The sequence below is a fragment of the Gadus macrocephalus genome, chromosome 22, assembly GCF_031168955.1.
Source record: "Gadus macrocephalus chromosome 22, ASM3116895v1".
In the NCBI taxonomy this organism is placed as follows: Eukaryota; Metazoa; Chordata; class Actinopteri; order Gadiformes; family Gadidae; genus Gadus; species Gadus macrocephalus.
In genome coordinates, this window is record NC_082403.1 from 10,250,867 (window position 1) to 10,269,258 (window position 18,392).

General features: G+C 45.3%; 3 protein-coding genes across 8 annotated transcripts in view; 1 reads left to right on the forward strand and 2 right to left on the reverse strand.

Moving 5' to 3' along the window:
- Window positions 1–9,288, forward strand: part of dlgap3 (discs, large (Drosophila) homolog-associated protein 3) — a 25,720-nt gene extending 16,432 nt beyond the window's left edge. For 5 of the 6 annotated variants that reach the window (XM_060044331.1, XM_060044334.1, XM_060044333.1 and 2 more), the window contains 4 exons: window positions 357–648; window positions 1,252–1,343; window positions 1,688–1,831; window positions 2,707–9,288. In XM_060044331.1, coding sequence (XP_059900314.1) covers window positions 357–648; window positions 1,252–1,343; window positions 1,688–1,831; window positions 2,707–3,081 — 903 coding nt within the window. In that variant the 3' untranslated portion in view covers window positions 3,082–9,288. The remainder of the gene's footprint in view (window positions 1–356; window positions 649–1,251; window positions 1,344–1,687; window positions 1,832–2,706) is intronic. The other variant, XM_060044332.1, reaches the window with a different exon arrangement.
- LOC132451720 (tissue alpha-L-fucosidase-like) lies at window positions 9,014–13,334 on the reverse strand. Its single transcript, XM_060044339.1, has 8 exons — window positions 12,748–13,334; window positions 12,535–12,669; window positions 12,170–12,307; window positions 11,957–12,062; window positions 11,649–11,849; window positions 11,142–11,332; window positions 9,882–9,981; window positions 9,014–9,463 (listed from the first exon to the last, which is right to left on the reverse strand). The coding sequence occupies exons 1-8, from the start codon at window positions 13,095–13,097 to the stop codon at window positions 9,329–9,331; spliced, it is 1,356 nt and encodes a 451-aa protein (XP_059900322.1). The 5' UTR covers window positions 13,098–13,334; the 3' UTR covers window positions 9,014–9,328.
- A 229-nt stretch (window positions 13,335–13,563) lies between these two features.
- Window positions 13,564–17,667, reverse strand: LOC132451719 (tissue alpha-L-fucosidase-like). Its single transcript, XM_060044337.1, has 7 exons — window positions 17,115–17,667; window positions 16,885–17,019; window positions 16,211–16,454; window positions 15,641–15,841; window positions 14,393–14,583; window positions 13,891–13,990; window positions 13,564–13,817 (listed from the first exon to the last, which is right to left on the reverse strand). The coding sequence occupies exons 1-7, from the start codon at window positions 17,477–17,479 to the stop codon at window positions 13,683–13,685; spliced, it is 1,371 nt and encodes a 456-aa protein (XP_059900320.1). The 5' UTR covers window positions 17,480–17,667; the 3' UTR covers window positions 13,564–13,682.
- Window positions 17,668–18,392: the final 725 nt, after the last annotated feature.

The following is an 18,392-nucleotide window of genomic DNA, read 5'->3' on the forward strand; positions in this document are numbered from 1 at the left end:
TCACAAAACCCCCACTGAGAGGAGGCAGAAACCTTGAGAAGGGATATATTATTAACAGTAAGACACTGCTTATACTTTGCTCTGAGAGATGTGTCATCATTTATCTTAGCTTAGCTTTGGCTTCCCCGAGGATGAAACAGGCCTCTAGTATTTGAACCTATACCTGTAACGTCCAAATTCTGAAGTCATTGCAAGTATGTTGAGTTCTATTATTAAAAGTAAGACGTTGCCAGTACTTTGCTCTGAAGAATGGCCGAGTGTCATCATTTATCTTAGCTTTACCAGCACCGTCCAATCCATATCATGCCCCTCAACCCCCCCCAACACACAAATCACTCTTACCTCTGATGATCCAGCAGGACTACATCCAGGGCGGCTACGCCCCGGAGAGCTGTCAGACCGACGCGCGACCCCACCCCATCCTGCCCTCCCGGGCCCACTCCCCGCTGCCCCTCACCGCGGAGAGGGCCTGGGCGGGCACGCCGTCGCTGGAGGGCCCCCGCAGCCTCCCGGACTCTGGGCGCGCCTCCCCTTGCATGAGGGACGGGGAGTTCTTCCTGCGGCTGCTGCAGACGGAGGTGGAGAGGATAGAGGGATGGTGCCAGGGCATGGAGAGGGAGGCGGAGGAGAACGAGCTGCCGGAGGAGGGTATGGTCCCCCAAGGAGTTGACGTGTTCATTCGTTGAATTCATTGATCCGTACGCCGCGAACGTGGCCACGAAACCATACGTAAAAGCGATGTCGCAGAGCTACGCCACGGGGGTTAATCACAAGGATTTGACATGATGGTGTACACGCAGGAGGGTTGGGTTGAGGACCGGCGTCGACCAGAGTCGTTCAGCGCCTGTACAAATGAGGATCCGCACAAAGTCACCGCCCACTGAGTGCTCGCTCAATATTTATAGGGGAGCGGAAGGAATGCTATGTAATTTACCAAAATGATATCAAGTTGCGGCTGTACACAGTGATGTTTCAAAGCCACCTGCTCATTTCGCCAATTAGACGCAGATTAGACTCTGAATTGGTGAGGTGCAATATCCTAAAGTATTTCTGCTGCAATATTTGATATCAGAAATGGTTCCTGAGGTATCGCTTGAATGAATAAATGATTGAATATCAATAAAGGGTTTGCAGCTTGCAGCAAAAATAAAAGTGTGTTCTAGGCTCCTTAAGTCATATCGATGTGTGGGGATTTTCAACGTCTAATGGAATTCTGTTGTGCGTCTTGTTTTCCCTTCCCACTCCCTCCAGCTCTGGAGCTGATTCGTAATGCCATCGGCAGCGCTCAGATGCTCATGTCTCAAAAAGTGCAGCAGTTCTTCCGGCTCTGCCAGCAAAGTGTGGTGAGTAGGTCTGATCGTGTGTATGTGTGTGTGTCTGATCCTTTTCCTGTTTTTATGTGTGTGTGTGTGTGTGTTTGCACCTGTGTGTGTGTGTGTGTGTGTGTGTGTGTGTGTGTGTGTGTGTGTGTGTGTGTGTGTGTGTGTGTGTGTGTGTGTGTGTGTGTGCGTGCGTGTGTGAAGCTGCTCGTGAATGCATGTTTTTCCCGCAAGCTGAATACTGACACTGCATTGATTGCGGCCAAAAAGCTATTTCAGTGGGTGTTAACGAATCACCCCATTTCTTCCTTCTGAAACTCCGACCTGATCCACCACCACTGCCCACACCCCGTCCATAACCCGCGCAGGACCCCTCGGCGTACCCCCAGCCCACCTCTCAGGACCTGGCGAGCTTCTGGGACCTGCTCCAGCTCAACATTGAGGACGTGAGGGTCAAGTTCCAGGACCTCCAGAGGATCAAGGACTCCGGCTGGCTCCCGGCCGAGAAGAAGGTGAGCGGCCTGAGGGTTCACTCGGCCCTGGCCCCGCGACAGCGCCCCCTGAGGGCCATGGTGGTGCCCTGCAAGAGGGTGACGCAGAAGCAGGTGGCGCCCTCAAAGCCCTTCTTGGCTGAGAAACTGCCCAATGGCCACAGGACCTCGGATGCCTGACATAGTGTGGAGTCAAAGTCTCTCGTGATAACAATATTGCAGATGGCAAAGCGTGTGTTTGTATGCGAGTTTGTATATAGCGCAGCTGTAGAAAGAAGGAGAAAAAGACTGGATTCCTATATGTATAAACTGCCACCCTTTTGCAATTATTAATTGCAATTCACTGATAACACACAAATAACACAATAAATGTTGAAACGGTACCCCATGGCTCATGCAACCAAACTCATTGTGCTGTGTATCTCCTGATAGCTTACTAAAAAACTAACCCTTCTCTTTCATTTCCTCTTCTTTTTGCCTTTTCCCTTCTCATCTCATCTCTCACTCGTCTCTTTCCTGTGATCTCCTACCCGATCACGGCCCGCGCCAATCCACGTTGTTTTTTTTCCATTTCTGCTAATGCCTCTGTCTCTGTCTGTATATCCTGTCCAATCCGTATCCTGTCCTGTGACCTCGCCCCTTGCATTCATTAAACTATTTCTCTGTTTGTCCTCTGTGCCTTGTCCAACCATGTACTCATTTCCTCCCGGGATCATGCACCACCACTCCACTTAACCATTAACCCTATCCATGGACCTGCTCTTCCTCCCCCAACCCCCCAATCCCCCTAACCCCCTAATCCCCCAACCTGCACCCACCCATGATCCTTGTACCCATCGATCATTTCTTCACACCCCACCATCACACACACCCTCACCCCCCCCCCCCCCTCCCAGGAGGACAAGAAGCTTCCTCCCCCCTTACCAAAGAAGCCAGCCGGGGGGGTGAGCGGCAGCCTACGGGCGGACAGTGTCGGAGACGGAGGTGGAGGAGGTGGGGTGGGCGGCGGAGGAGGAGGAGGAGGAGGAGGAGGGGGAGTGGGGGGCGGCGGCGGCGGCGGGGGCTTGGGCGGGACCCTGGCGGTGCCCCGCTTGGGCGGGCGCACGCTGCCCGTCAGGGAGAAGTCCCTGGACCTGGGGGACCGCCAGAGGACTGAGGCCAGGAGGAGGCTGCTGCAGACCAAGAGGACTGCCTCCTTCCGACAGAACTCGGCCACGGAGAGCGCCGACAGCATCGAGATCTACATCCCCGAGGCCCAGACCCGCCTCTGAAACCACTGGCCCCTTTGGTTTAGTTACCCGTTCAACAAACACATTTGAATCCGGGGGGGGGGGGGGGGGGTGCTTTGAGATAGGGCCGAGCTGCTTGAATCTCTAAGTCGTAAGATGAGGCCCTCTTTTATCGGTCTCCCATGGTGGGCCCTTGTCCACAAGCCATTTTAACAGTTGGCAATACAAAATGATTTGCTCTCTGCTGTGGGGTGGTGGAAAAAAAAAAGAGCATGGACAGCCATTTTGTCTGGGGAGTCAAAATGTTCAATTGTAGCTTAACATTGATTTGTTTTGGGACTTTTATTTATTGTGGACCTTAAACTCCATGCCAATGGATGTGGGGTTCTTTGGCAAGAAAGAGAAGACAGTGTTTTTACCAGGTCTTCAGTGGAAGGGTCACGCCATCGTAGCATGCCTGAGCGTGTTCTCTTAGCATCTTCTCTCACTGGAAATAAAGGGCTTAAGGGGATCAGAACCTTTGTTAAGGGAGAGGAATTATCACTCTATATACACTGACATGCTTGGGGCACTCCTTCACAACAATCTATTATAGCTATACCACATGTATTTGTTTTGGTGTGGGAAGGGGGGGGGGGGGGGGGTAGGTTATTATTCAATTTACTTTTAAAAGATGCTTTGAGAATGGCTGTTTAACCGTTTGAATCTGACCACAAAGCCCTCAAAATCGAGTAGTTGGCAATCCCAAAGAACATTCTCAGTGCATTGCTAGCCGGCTACGGATGGCACCTTCACGATTACCCAGGCAGTCACATTAGCCTCACCACCACTGCCTCTACCCCTCCATGTCCTAAAGAATCCTCCTAAACTTCTCTGCAGTTTGGATTCCTGTTAGATTCTTTCAATGATGCGTTTTTGTACATAGTGTGCATGCCTGAGTTCGCCAGAGAGAGCTTTGCAGTGTAGCATCACTAGCCTCATAGAAAAATAATGGAGCTGCTGGCTTTGATATAGCCCTATATATCTATTGTTTTGGGTTCCAGGGGTTGGGGTATATTTTAGGTTTTGGTGTTTTTTTAAAAAAAGAATTGTGCGTCGGGGTTGGTGTTTCCAGACACAATTTCACTGTGAGATTACAGCACCACCTTGTGGTGAAACAACGTAAAACAATACAAAAGATTAACATCCGGGCAACCTTTTTTGCTAATTCATATAAGTACTTCCCTTGTGGCCCCAATCCATTCCTCAAGTCTGGCGCCAGCCCTGTGGACATGTTCTTGAATCCCTGAGAGGCCACATATTTGTGCTTTGTCAAAACTACATCGACATCTCTCTCATTCTCTCATACACACGGGTATTATTGTGTGGCACAGAGACACTCCAAACAAGTCATGCTTGAGAAACTGAAATATTGATTTTGTTTCCCTCCAGAGGTAACGAGGAGTCACGCAACAAAGTCTTAAATTAACCATGACTGCATAATGTGTTCGTTAAGGTAGCTCCAACGCAAGGCATTTTTACTCTTTACTTTCGTCACCATTCCCCGCAATACTGTATATCTATATTGATGAAAGACTGGCATGGTTTGTGAAGGTTTGGGAAGGACCAGCTTATGTCGAATTTGTGTTAAAAACAAATTTTCTCTCGGATCCTTTCTAAGGCTGGTATAGGAAGGACGGAGCATTTCTATTTGTTAAAGTGGTTTATTTTTTTTCAGACTGGCGCATTTGCGCTGAAGCCCAACAAATACACAGACCCAAAAATATGAATTTTGAAGAAAAAAGAAACTGAGCAAAGAATCTTTAGCATGTTGTGTTTTTTCTAATATTTAAGATGGAATGTGTTGTAAAATTGAATATTTTGGGAGATGAATATTTTATAATATAATCTACATTTCTAGATTAGTAGACTATTGAGTACAACATAAAAGAGACATATATCAAATGTGTAATACAAAAGTATTATTATAGAATATAGAATTGTGTGATCCTACAGCTCTGTGGCATATTCAGACTCAGTACGTGAAAAACAGTTTTTACAAATATATATATATATATATATTATATTACTATTACCTTCAGTAAGATAGCGTGCGGCAGGTCCACAGGGTATTTATGGCAAAATAACACTTAGTGCCACATATTTTGGGCTTCCTAGAGTCCGTTAAAGTTTATTCTCTGAGGTTTTGAAAAAAAAATCACACCTGTAACACGTGCCGCAATGCATCCTCCCCCACACCCTACCCAACCCCACCCGACCCACCAAACACACACACCACACACACACACACACACACACACACACACACACACACACACACACAGACACACAAACGGCCCTATGTCCTTTGGAACCAACTACATGTGCCTAACCAGCTAACAATGGGCGTTTTCTTCTAACACAGTTTATATAGACAGATATGACATGTACATACAAAATATATTCAAAATTGTATACAAATAAATATAAATCTACCTATATAGAAAATTGTAAATGCCGTAGGCCTTCACACACACACACACACACACACACACACACACACACACACACACACACACACACACACACACACACACACACACACACACACACACACACACACACACACAAACAAATGCACGTGTGATAAAGAGCAACGGTTGATATGTTGGTTTATTCAAATGTTGGTGCACTGCATGTGTTACATGCCCCAAACTCCTAATTCTTTCACAGTGCAGCAAGGCAAAATGTGTCATTATACATATAAATATACATACAGCATACAATATTTTGTTGCCATTCAACGTTATTTAAAGAAAAGCCTTTCACAGATTACTAAGCAGAAACTTTACACTTCAAAAGCACAAGGAATAATCTGCTTTTATACTGTTAGTCCAACTGTGAATGCTGAATGTCTCCTCAACCATAGGTCTCTTCATCTACAGGCACATCATAGCCTACCAAGAGAGCCATGGCCAGAGTTGGTAAGCTGCCAGCAATGACTATGGAGAGCATGCAGGCAGCAAGCTAGCAGTTAGCCTAATTTTGATAGCTCTACTGTTTTAGCGTCTCATTGACCCTGAGTCTCCCAATCGAATCTCACTGAATTGATCCAATGTACTCCAAAAGGTTTAGCGTCAATCAAATACGTGATGTGGTCTTAAAACCAGTTTTGTGTTGGAAGTGGGTTTATTACAAACACATACAGTATGTAACACCACAAAAGTAGGCTTTTTCCTAGCTTGGTTCAAGAATTCACCTTTCCGTAAATATCGTAAATATGTCCCACCCTTCTCTCTCACTCTACCACGCCGCCCCTCGCTATGTCTCTCTATAGATATCTCTATCTGCAAACATACTTACTTCAGACAGAGGGAGGCCTTTCAGTTAACGCAGTCTCAGCCAGGTGTGGGGTCCGTGGCTCTCTACACCTGTGCCAACCTCCAACTGTCAGGACGCCCAGACGGACGTGTGAACACCGAGTACCTCAGCCCCAATAGCCCCCCCACACACACACACACACACACACACACACACACACACACTGTACTGACTATTTCGGGGAGGGTGGAACTTGTCCGACACCACCACCCCAACCCACTCCTCTGGTACCCTGGTACCATGGCAGTGTGGCAACACTGGGACGGGATCACAGCCAGCGAAGATAGACAACTTACAGGACGGAACTCTATGGGACTAACTTCAAATCAGAGGAGACTTCTGAAGAAACCAGTCGAAATGGAGTAGAGCTGTAGCCAATGTTTGGCTGGTTTTGCTCTTTGTGTCTGCGAGAAAAAAAAGGAAAACTTGAAGAGGCGGAGGAGGGATCTGGTAGCATTGAAGTGTGTGCGTGTTTGCGTGAGTGCATGTGTGTGTGTGTAAGTGCACTGTGATGTTGACACTCCCTCTTTGCAGCACAGACACGGGTAACCATAGGTGACCATAGACGACTCAGCAGTCCCTGTGCAATCAGCATAGTTAGTAACAAGTACGACACCCGCCCTCACGTTTACAAACATGTAAATACCTGTTGTCGTTGGACATTACTCTTATCAATATGTATTGTTATTGCAATTAATATGATAATGATTATTATTAGTAGTAGTTTGAGATCATTGGCCACCAAACAATGAGTTATGTCTTGTCTTGCTCAAAATAGCATTACCATTCAAATACCGTAGCTATGGGGATAACATTACTGTTCTGTACTCAAGGGTGAGTCTCATGTACAACAACAAACAACAAAATAATAGTATTTTCTATTATTGCTGCTACTATGGAGGGGAAGCAAAATAAGAAATGAGACAATAGACAATAGCCGTGGGGGGAGATCTGATTCGTCCATCAAACCCTTTCGACACTCATGGGGGGGTGGAGCAAGGAAGGTGAAGACCACCGCCAAACGGACCAAAGGACGTAGGTTCGTTCCAGGCGGAACCCCGCCCCCTTAGCACGCCCGATCCACCTTCACTCTCGAAGAGGATTGTGTTGTCCTTGCAAGAGGACGACAGAATCAGTGGCGGGCGTTTACATGCTCACTGTATACTCTTATGTAGCAAACATAACAGTTTCTAGACCCTTCCTGGGGTTCACGCTTCTTCTCACATGGCTACACAGGTTTTTAATCTGAAGGGGGACGGTACACGGCGAGCTTCTCTGTATTTGAACTCTTGTTTCGTTCTAGACATAAGGACATTTTATATAAACACCTATAGAGTGATTCAGTGCCAAGTTAGCATATTGTACATAATCCCTTTTACCTTTTCTTTATTTCTCCAAAAAAAATTGGGTTGAGAGGCGCACATAGCAATAGTGACGAACATTAAGCTGAACGTTGCTGTTTGACAACACAAATGGGTACACAAAAAAAACACTGCATGAAAACACCTAGTTGTGTCAAGAAAGGGCCCAAGGGCAGGATACGTCTTAAGCCTCATGCTTCCGAGGGGATGTTGCAAATTGACATGTAAAGCATCATCTTTTTTCCTTTGGGTTTCTGTTTTGTACATAACAAAGTGGTTTATCAAGCCTCAATGTTCTATGGATCTAGATGTGTCCAGAAGCACATTTGCTAGGCCTGAAGCCCAGAGAGTAGGCACACTGTGACGTGGTTTAAAGCCAACACAGAATGTAACACTGTCAACATTGTCAAATCGTTTTCTAATGGCTGATATTATTCCTATCAATATTATTATTATAAAGCTATTTTTAGCGAGTTAAACAATTGCACATCCTCTGTGTGGTTTTTGTGTCGTGTTGATTTCCCACTGATGTCAATGAATATTCAGACACAAAACAATTGGATTGCACCATCTCAAAAGGATCAAACATGAATAAAAAAATAGTAATTTAGCCAATAATATTTGAGAATATTCTAGTTCCCAATGGATTTATTAAAACTTTGATGGCAACCTTTTTGAATAACAAATATTTTAAACGGTTTGAGGCATAGCTTGTAGGTCTGAAAATATAAACAGAAAAGATCCATCGGAAAAGAGCTACTTCAATACTCAAGGAGGGCATTTTGTCTTACATGGAGACAAAATATCTCACTCACAGCCTCACATCGCATTAGCACAAATCTATACGTGCTCTCAAGCAGCCGCCGATGCGCTATATTTATCACACACAGCGCTTTGCAGTAACCACACGTACCAAGCTTTACAAAATATCAAATTGTTGTCGTAAAAGGTCCACAGTTCAATCAAAGAACTAAACGTTTTAGTTCAGGGATTATTGCCATAAGCCATGAAGGTGTAGCCTAGTTTTGAGACCCGACCTTTCAGCTTGTAATTGCAGAATTAAGAATATAATATTTCCTTTCAGATTTAATGACTTTTTTATTAAATCCAATGTTCTAATAAATATAAATGCTTCCCTTTGGCACCGACCCTGTTGCGAAGACATTATTATTAATTTACTCCTGATAGTATTTTGTGACTAAAGGCAAATATTACAATTGGTTATAATACCATGCATAAAGGATACAAAGCCATTAGGGAAATAAAAGCACATTTTAATCATTGCAGCAGACCGTATAAAAAATATGGACTATAAAAATAATCAAAATGATTGATGAAAAAATCTAGCCGGCTTATAGGAGTGCCAATATTAATTTTCCCTTCACATCAAAGACATATTTTTTGTTATGACCTAAATCAGTTCATGATCCAGCTGCAATAAAATCACACCTTCCTTTCCACCACATCGACCAAGTGCAATTTACATTCAAGTCCCTGAGTCATTATTAACCATCTGGACTTTCTACAAGTTGATTAAAAATGAAGGTACAGGTGGTCTCTAGCGAGTCTTACAGGACCCCATCCAACTTGAGAGTCCAGGCTTGTCCAGGCGTGAAGGGCAGCACAGGCAGCGTGACGACGAGACCAGCATCGGCCGTGATCGGGGACCAGGTCAACGGACATGGGTTTCCCAGCAGAGTAACCTTTAGGCAGAAAGGACACAGATTAAGATCCATTGCTATGGGTGGAAGCAAGGCTCCCCACTGGGGGAGGCTGGCAGTGAGCTCAGTGTCTGGGGCCTAACGTCATTTCAAACTCAGTAACGTCCTAGGCTGACAGAGGGATGTGTGTGGTAGCGATATCGCAGTCGACCGCAACGCATTTTCCGTAGTCCTTCTACACAAATCTCATGAGCTGTGTAGGCCAGTTAACAATCCCCGGCAACAGAAGAATAGGGATATGGCCAGCAGAACAAAAAGAAAATGAAAAGGGGAATAAATATATTGTTTTTGAGGAACAATGACAGAAATGGATATTGCGTCCTCCGGAGCTACTCCCCACACAGGGAACACAATACTTTAAAAGATGTCAGGAATAAGAATAACAGAAAAGTCCCCTTACATTGGTGTTGTCTGAAGTCTTTGGTGCGTAGAGGGTTAGAATTACTCTTTTGGGCTTTGTTGTCATGAAGGCGTAGACAGTTGACCCTTTAGATGTAAACCTACACAGGAGATGGTAACACACAGACCAGTCTTCAAACATATTTAGAGGCAATCGCTGGACTGTTGCGAGTTTTCCCACTGTCAAGTAACATTTCGAATGACACACACACAAACACACACAGCTACTTTAGAGATGATAGGTTAGGGCTTGGCGATTATTCAAATTTCGATCTCGATTTCGATTTTAGAGTCAAACGATCAAAGAACTAATATAAACGACTTGGATACATATCTGTACATTATTTTCCATTTGAAAATTTTCTTTTTGACCATTTTGTGTATTTTTTTAAGGCGAAATTTCAAAGTTCTCAGTTACAAAGTGTTATTGGGAGAGACCTGCTGAATAAATACATCTGTTTTCGAACTCAAAAATAATCTTTTGAATAATCGTGATTTCAATATTGACCAAAATAATCGTGATTATGATTTTTTCCATAATCGAGCAGCCCTATGATGGGTTAAAGGGCCAACGTATTACCACCAGGAGGGATGTCGGTCAAACATCCAAAAATATACCCGTTAGGGACATCACAAGTGGGAGTTTCCACCCAGATGTAATTACTGATGGATCAAGCCAACAATCAGTTGGTCCACTGTGAAGGCCGGTAGTTGATCCATGCGTAAACACATCTGGGTGGTGCACGCTCCCACTTGAGATGTCATGTGTTATGTCTATGTCATGACTCATCTACCAACTCAAATGTTCACGTTTGGAGTTCTGTTCCTTTGTACGAGTCTGCCGGTATGTTTATGTCCAGCCTCATTCATTCAATCGTTACATGATTTTGGCTTCAGTTATGCAAGTCCCTTGGACATGCCTTTTTGTTATTGTTTTTTTCACAATCTGTTTTTGTAAAAAATGCTATTCAGGGTCGGGAGTGAAGTTTTCTACTCATCCGCAAAACGTGTATCGTCTGACTCCAAAAAAGGATGAATAACAGAAGAATCCATGTAATCTTAGTGGAAACATTACCGGATCATCCAACAGAGGGCGCTATATTGAATTTGCATATAATTGATTTGCATCTATGATGTTCTGTTCTGTTCAGCCACTTTCATACATCAACGACAGACACCAACGTCCCTGTAGAACGCGGACCTCAACACAAGTAGCTCAACACAAACAAAATATAAAACCAGCGGAGACGCCCTCGCTCACCAGAAGGTGTCGGTCTTGTTCTGCCTCTGCACCCTCCAGGGGCTGGAGCCGTAGATGGCCTCCCCGTTGACGTCCAGCCAGGCGCCCACACCCCGCAGTCTCTCCTCGAACAGCGGGGGGATCATGCCTTCGGGGGTGGGGCCCACGTTGAGGAGGTAGTTCCCGCCCAGGGCCACTGTGCGCACCAGGTCCTGTGAGGCACAGCACCAGACGGCCACCGAGGTCGTGAGACAGGACTGAGCAATGGGCCAAACCATGTGACACAACACCTTTGTTTTGTCACCCATGTTGCAATCACAATACTTCTGAATCTTCACAAAGCCTAACTCGTTATACATGCTAAAAAAATATTTGCTGCTGCCTGAATCGTCAGACAAAGTTAAACATTTCAGTATTGTCACGACCTGTTTCTTTGTATGCACTGGGCCCGATGCCACGTAAATTCACATAAACCACCAGTGAAGCGCGGGGCTGTTAAGTAGAGTAAGCAATGGCAATCTCTCCAACCTCGATAATATCGGGGAGGTCCATCAGCTCCACGATCTTCATGTTCCTGCGATAACCCCAGGATTGGAGGTCCACAGACGTACACTTCTCCCACTTGTGCTTGGGCACTTCGCCTGGGGTGAACTTGTCTGCACAGTTGTAGTAGCCTCCATGTTGGCAGGAACAGCCAGCGCCCCATCGGTCATTGGTCACGATCGTGTCCTATGAGAGAATACATACACTTTTACAGACAAGCGCATCAGCTCTTAATAACTCTGTGTGCTATATATCAGCATTTCTCATAGCTGATATGGTGGAAGTATGCTGACTTTAACTGGGCTGTCGTTGTAGAGCCAGGCGAGGAACTCTGTTGAGTTCCAGTACGTGTCGGGTGCTTCCCAATCTCCGTCAGACCAGATCAACTCAGGCTTGTACCTACAAAGTAAGTGTTAAAAAAAATAATCAACTTGGATACACTTATCTGCCAAACAGCAAAGAGCTGCATATAATCTGACTGAGGATCACTTCGGGGTTGTTTATACCTTACGACCATGTTATAAAGCTCTGGGAGCAATTTGTGAAGCACAAACTCCTGTGTTTTGAACCCATTCTTCTTGTCAGACAGGTAAAGAGGATTGAACCACTCGTATAAGGAGTTGTACAGCCCATAGTGCAATGACCTAGATCACAAAAACAACATATAGCAAGGGAGTTGACAAACAAAGGACAAAAGTATCATGCGTGAATACGATAAACAATGCTAAATTATTTTTGTTGAACATCCAACACTTAATTAAAATTCACTAGCGTTCGAACTTTAACCAGTTAGATTGGATTGGATTGGGATCAACATGTCAGCTACACTGCATCATTTATCAGCGTATGCTTGTGAGGGACTACTGATCACCTGTTGCGCACTGCGTTTCCCAGGTCGCCCACAAGGTCTCTGTGGGGGCCGTTGTCAACGGAATTCCAGTTCCAAGAGTTTGGAGATCCCCAGTTTGTGAATCCCTCGTGGTGCTTGGCAGTCAACACAACATACCTGCAATCACGTGTTTATTAAATAACCAGTGCACTGACAAGACAGTAGATACACTCGAGTTTTAACAAACGCACTCACTTTGCACCAGAGGCTTGGAATATGTCGGCCCAATCCTCCGGGTTAAAAAACTGAGCGTGGAAATGGGGTGCGAAGTCTGCATAACTAAACCCCGGGGGGTAGTTCTCAGTCATGTAGCGCACACACTTCTGATCGGGGGGCTGCTGGCCCTGCCAGTGCCACCAGAACCACTCACTTTCGAAGCCAGGCACGGAGAACACTCCCCAGTGGACGAAAATCCCGAACTTGGCTTCGTCGTACCAGGAGGGTAGTGGCCGTGCATCCAGACTCTTCCAGTCTGCGGTATACCGCGCGTCGGTCTGTGTCAGCAGCACAGAACCGATGAGGAATATTGCAACTGAGAAGTGCATGGTTGTTGTTTTTATCTCAACACATCTGCCTCAATAGCACTTCCGCATCAGTTCAACAAAAAACATGGTTGTTATATAAATGAACACGCTGCGAACTTAATCTACTACCTGTTACAAAGGACACGAGTTTTGGATAGCAATTGTAGACTTGAGGGAATGCTTCCATGTAGTGTTGTTGGGCTGGAATATTCCTGTTGATGTTTTACGTCACATGACTAGGATCATGTGACCGCTTGTCGAGCGCACACCCACGTGATCTATATAAATGACGGGGCGTTGAGTCACTATCAAAAACGTAAAAAATGCATAAAATGAAAAACTCTTATATTGAATCCTTTTATGAAAAAATAAATAAATACAGGAATGGAATGGAATAAACCTAATAAAAACATATTTTAATTGCTATTACAATTCACAAAGCACTATGAAACATAGAAAAACCTTTGTCCAGCATTAACCTTTGTCCAACCTAAACAACAACACTAGTTACAACAATACAATCCTCAAATGGAAACAGCAAACAACAACTGCACGAAGTAGACAGAAATGTTGCAGAACCACTGCCTCCACTCAACCCTTCTGTTGCTAGGCGGCCCCCTCCAGCTTCAGAGTCCAGGCGTTTCCAGCGGATGCGGCCATTGGAGGCATAGAGATCACCAGCCCGCCTCCCTTCACTGGTTTCCATGTCAGTGGCATGTTAGGGTAGTCCAGGAGTGTCACCTACAAGTAACAATGTGTTAGAGTTCACAGTTGCTATAGTTACTTTGCATGGTTTACACAAGCAAAGGCTCACGTTGGTGGCTTTGGATGTCTTGGGCAGTGATAGCTGAAGCCTCTGGTTGGGGGGCCAGCCGAATATGACGGCATAGACAGAGTTGTTCTTTGCCGTGTAGCTGGAAAGAAAAGGAAGTTGTGTTGAGCACAGGGTTACCCAAGACCTGAAAAAATGTCCATGGGTTAAGGCAAGGCATGTTAATTAATGTGGCACACCTCAAAACCCAAAAGCATGTGACACACGGTACATTCAGCACATTTTACTGGTCAATCAATAAACGACAAACTTTCAATAGAGAAAGGTAAAATAATAAAATAAAATATGAATTAAAAAATTGTGTGGATGTCGGCATGATGTCTATTGAAGGTTCCTTCGTCATGTTTGTCGGCACGGAACCCAGCGGGCCCTGCTCCATGCTTGGTCAGCCTGGGCTATGTGTTGGCCTGAAAGAGTCATGAAGGTAGCCTCATATAACCCACAATAACTAACTCCGCCTTCTCCCACCCAGCGACGGACTCACTAGAGGGGGACGACGGCCGGCTCGGTCTGGTTCCTCCAGGCCTTGGAGCCGTACACCGCCTCCCCGTTAATCTTCAGCCAGCTGCCGATGTCCCGCAGCCTCTCCTCGAACACCGGGGGGATCATGCCGTCGCTCATGGGTCCGATGTTCAGCAGGTAGTTCCCACCGAAGGCCACCACGTACACCATGTCCTGAGAGGAGGGGAGGGGGAGGGGGAGGGGAGGGGGGGGGCGGCATGGTGGGGGTCACCCTTCTAGAGTCTGTAATGCCGCTTTTCCACCGCACATGTAGCTCGACTCGACACGACTCGACACGACACGACTCGACACGGTAGCAGCACGGGTGCTTTTCCACCGCAAATAGTACCTCCTGGACGTGGGCGGGGTCGGCTGCGCGAAAGGGCCGTGACGTATTTGTGTACGCGACGCAAACAACACATACGCAACCCACACATGGACAGAACCCACATAACAACAATGGAGGACATCGATCGCATTACTATTATTAGCTGGCATGTTGAAGAAGTTGGAGAAGTGGAACATGTTGGCTGCGGCGCTGCTATGGATGTTACCAGCATGGTTGCCATGTCGCTCTCGTGACTTCGTCACACTCTCTGGCCAATCAGTCGCCGGCCGTCTGCCGACGTCACCTTTTAGCATCGGCTCAGCTCGCTTGGAACCTAGAGCGAGTAGGTACTAGAAAAAGCAGCCACTTCAGGTACCAGATACCATGGTACCGCGGTGGAAACGCAAAAAATGCGAGCTGAGTCGAGTCGTGTCGAGTCGTGTCGAGCTGGTACCATGCAGTGGAAAAGCGGCATTAGTCAATCCATGGCATGCACTGATTACGATTAGGCTCAACCTGATTCTCAACAAGCCGGCAACCGTTCACATTGCTCCGTCGCACGCAGGTGTTTTTCTTTCTTTCTCACAAGGTGCAACACAGAACGCCACAGGGAAATTTGTATTTAAACTCCTCCCCTTCTAGGAGGGGCTAACTATAATCCGACCACAATAGAATATTTAAGTATTCCATTTGTTCATATTTTTATGTTGGTATTTATATTTGTGTTTGCGTCGATATTTTATGCTACATCAATTTCTAATTGAATACCGACATTTCAATTGTTTTTTCCGCTTGCTAAGCCCTTTGCAATGTGGTCACCCACAGAGGCAAGCGTTTCATACCTGCTGCCTACCGCCGCCATGTCCCGTGAGCTAGCTAACCAAAGTCCCACCCGTCCACTACCTTCAGGATGCTGGGCAGGGTGAGCAGTTCCGTGGCCTTCATGTATCTGCGGTAGCCCCAGGACAGGCTGTCGATGGTCTGCCACTTCTCCCGCTGGCGGGTGGGCACTTGGGTGGGCGAGTAGCGGTCGGCACAGTTGTAGTAACCGCCATGCTTGCAGTAGCAGCCCTTACCCCACCTGTCGTTGGTCACCACCACATCCTCAAAAAAGGGAAACAGGCTATTACAAGTCAGATAAAAAAAGTACCAACCAAGACTAACAACTTCCCTGATATTGGATACTTTGTAGGCGGAGCTGATGTTTAAGGAGGGTTAAAGACTTTATGCAGATATGCATCTGGTACATACAAATTAAATACACTATTAAACATCTCACCGTTTTCATTAAAGCATAATACAAGGTAACAAAAATGTATGCTCATTTGATTACCATGAATGGCCTCTAGATCTTTTGGGCGAATGTCCATTCAGTGCTAGATGATTAGTAATAATTACTCTTCAATAAAAACACATGGTATGTGCAGTATCAAACAGGACTGATATGTGCAACAACACAAGACTGGTGTTCACCTTGACCGGGCTGTCGTTGTAGAGCCAGGCCAGGAACTCGGTGGAGTTCCAGTAGGTGTCCGGTGCAGTCCAGTCCCCGTCCGACCAGATCAGATCCGGCTTGTAATTTTTCACCAGCTGCGCCAGCTCTGGGAGCGCCTTGCCGAACACAAAGTCCTGGTTCTTGAAGCCGGAAGCTGCGTCAGCCAGGTAAAGTGGGTTGAACCATTCAAACATAGAATGGTACAATCCAAAGTGCAAATTCCTTTGTGGAGGAAGGGGGTGGGATATGAAAACATATGATTTATTTATTCTCAAGAACACAATAATAAAGTAAAAAAAAAAAGCTAAAGGCGTCCACACAATTCACAACGTTTCACAATAAGCATGAAAATGGAAGGAATGAACTATATATAATATCAGAATGGAATGTCAATATTGGGATACCAAATGTTTATCTAACCTTTTAATTGAGAGTAGTGTGGATAGATAGATAGATAGATAGATAGATAGATAGATAGATAGATAGATAGATAGATAGATAGATAGATAGATAGATAGATAGATAGATAGATAGATAGATAGATAGATAGATAGATAGATAGATAGATAGATAGATAGATAGATAGATGCAAAGGCCTACAAAAAGGCAAGAGGACACGACTATATTTCTTATGAAGTTGATTGGGTCTCACTTCTTCCTGACCGCTGCAGCCAGTTCTCCCACCAGGTCCCTGTGTGGACCAACGTCCACGGAGTTCCAGTTCCAAGATGTTGGTGAAGGCCAGTTAGTGAACCCGTCATGGTGCTTCGATGTAAACACCACATACCTGAACAAAGACAAAAAAGGACATGCATCAGCCCCTCGTGCATTAAATCCCAGATGACTCAGGGCTATTATATTAAAACGCTAGAGAGTACTCACTTGGCACCAGACGCTTCCAATATTTCGGCCCAACCGTTGGGGTCAAAGAATTCTGCATGAAACTCTTTTGCAAAGTCTGCGTATTGGAAGTCAGGTGGGTAGTTTTTGCGCATGAACTCAATTTCTTGTTGATATTTTAAACCCTTCCACCAATACCAGAACCATTCACTGAACTTCCCAAAACCAGGGACAGAGAATACCCCCCAATGAATAAAAATACCGAATTTCGAATCGTCGAACCATTGCGGTAGGGGTCTTGCGTCCAGACTTTCCCAATCGGCCGTGTATCGCGCTCCGCATCCAAGCGCAAACACAAGAAGGGTCACTATTTGAATTATACGAGAATAGTTTATACCGCCTGCCATGCTTGGCAACGGTGGTGATCTATCAGCTATCCTGAATACATAAACGGAATTCAGTCCTGCTGCTATGATGTAGTATCCTAACCAGTGTCCTGCCCAACCTCCATAAGAAAAACTCGTTAAACAGGAACTGATTATTCTATTCAACACAGAGCGATGGTGGCTGCAGAGGAATAACCCACCGCGCTTATTTGTTTAAGAAAATAAATTGATGGGAGCGGTCGCCAGCTTCATTATCCCTAGGCCCAGGCCCGGATTAAGCAGTCACAGGACCCTGGGCACAAATGTTGGATGCCCCCCCCCGAAAAAAAACCCAGTGCTGTGGCAGGTGTTTTTTTATTATTAATGATTAGGCCTATTGTAGCCTATGTTACAACAGAACAGAAATGTTTCTATTGCATATTATCAACAAAGCATTATATGCTAAAACAAGACAAAGAAACATTTAACAAAGCTAAATGATATGCTAAAACCATCACCATCAAAATGAAATAGTTTAATTATTTGTTTATTCGATTTGTTTATTCAGTTTATACTAGCCTAGCCCTATCAACTTATGCATAGCTGAATGAACATATGAACATAGAGTTTTTTAATGTGACTGGCATCATCCCTTGGTCTCCTTTCTTCACTCAGGATCCCCTATCACGGTCTGGTTGTCTGTCTTTCTGATTTCCCCACTTCTGTCCTCTCTTTCATCTTGATCCTTAAACTAGTACTCCTCTCCGCCAGGGTATGTCTATATAATGAATGGCAATACATTACACGTAGAAGTTGGTAAACAGAAGTAAGTCTGAATACAAATATGTAACATTAAATGAGAAATAATATATATATGTTTATGTCTCCCTCCCAGACGCACCTGTTAGAAAAACTTCTTACGGGCTCTCCTATTAGCAAAGTCAGTGATAACTTC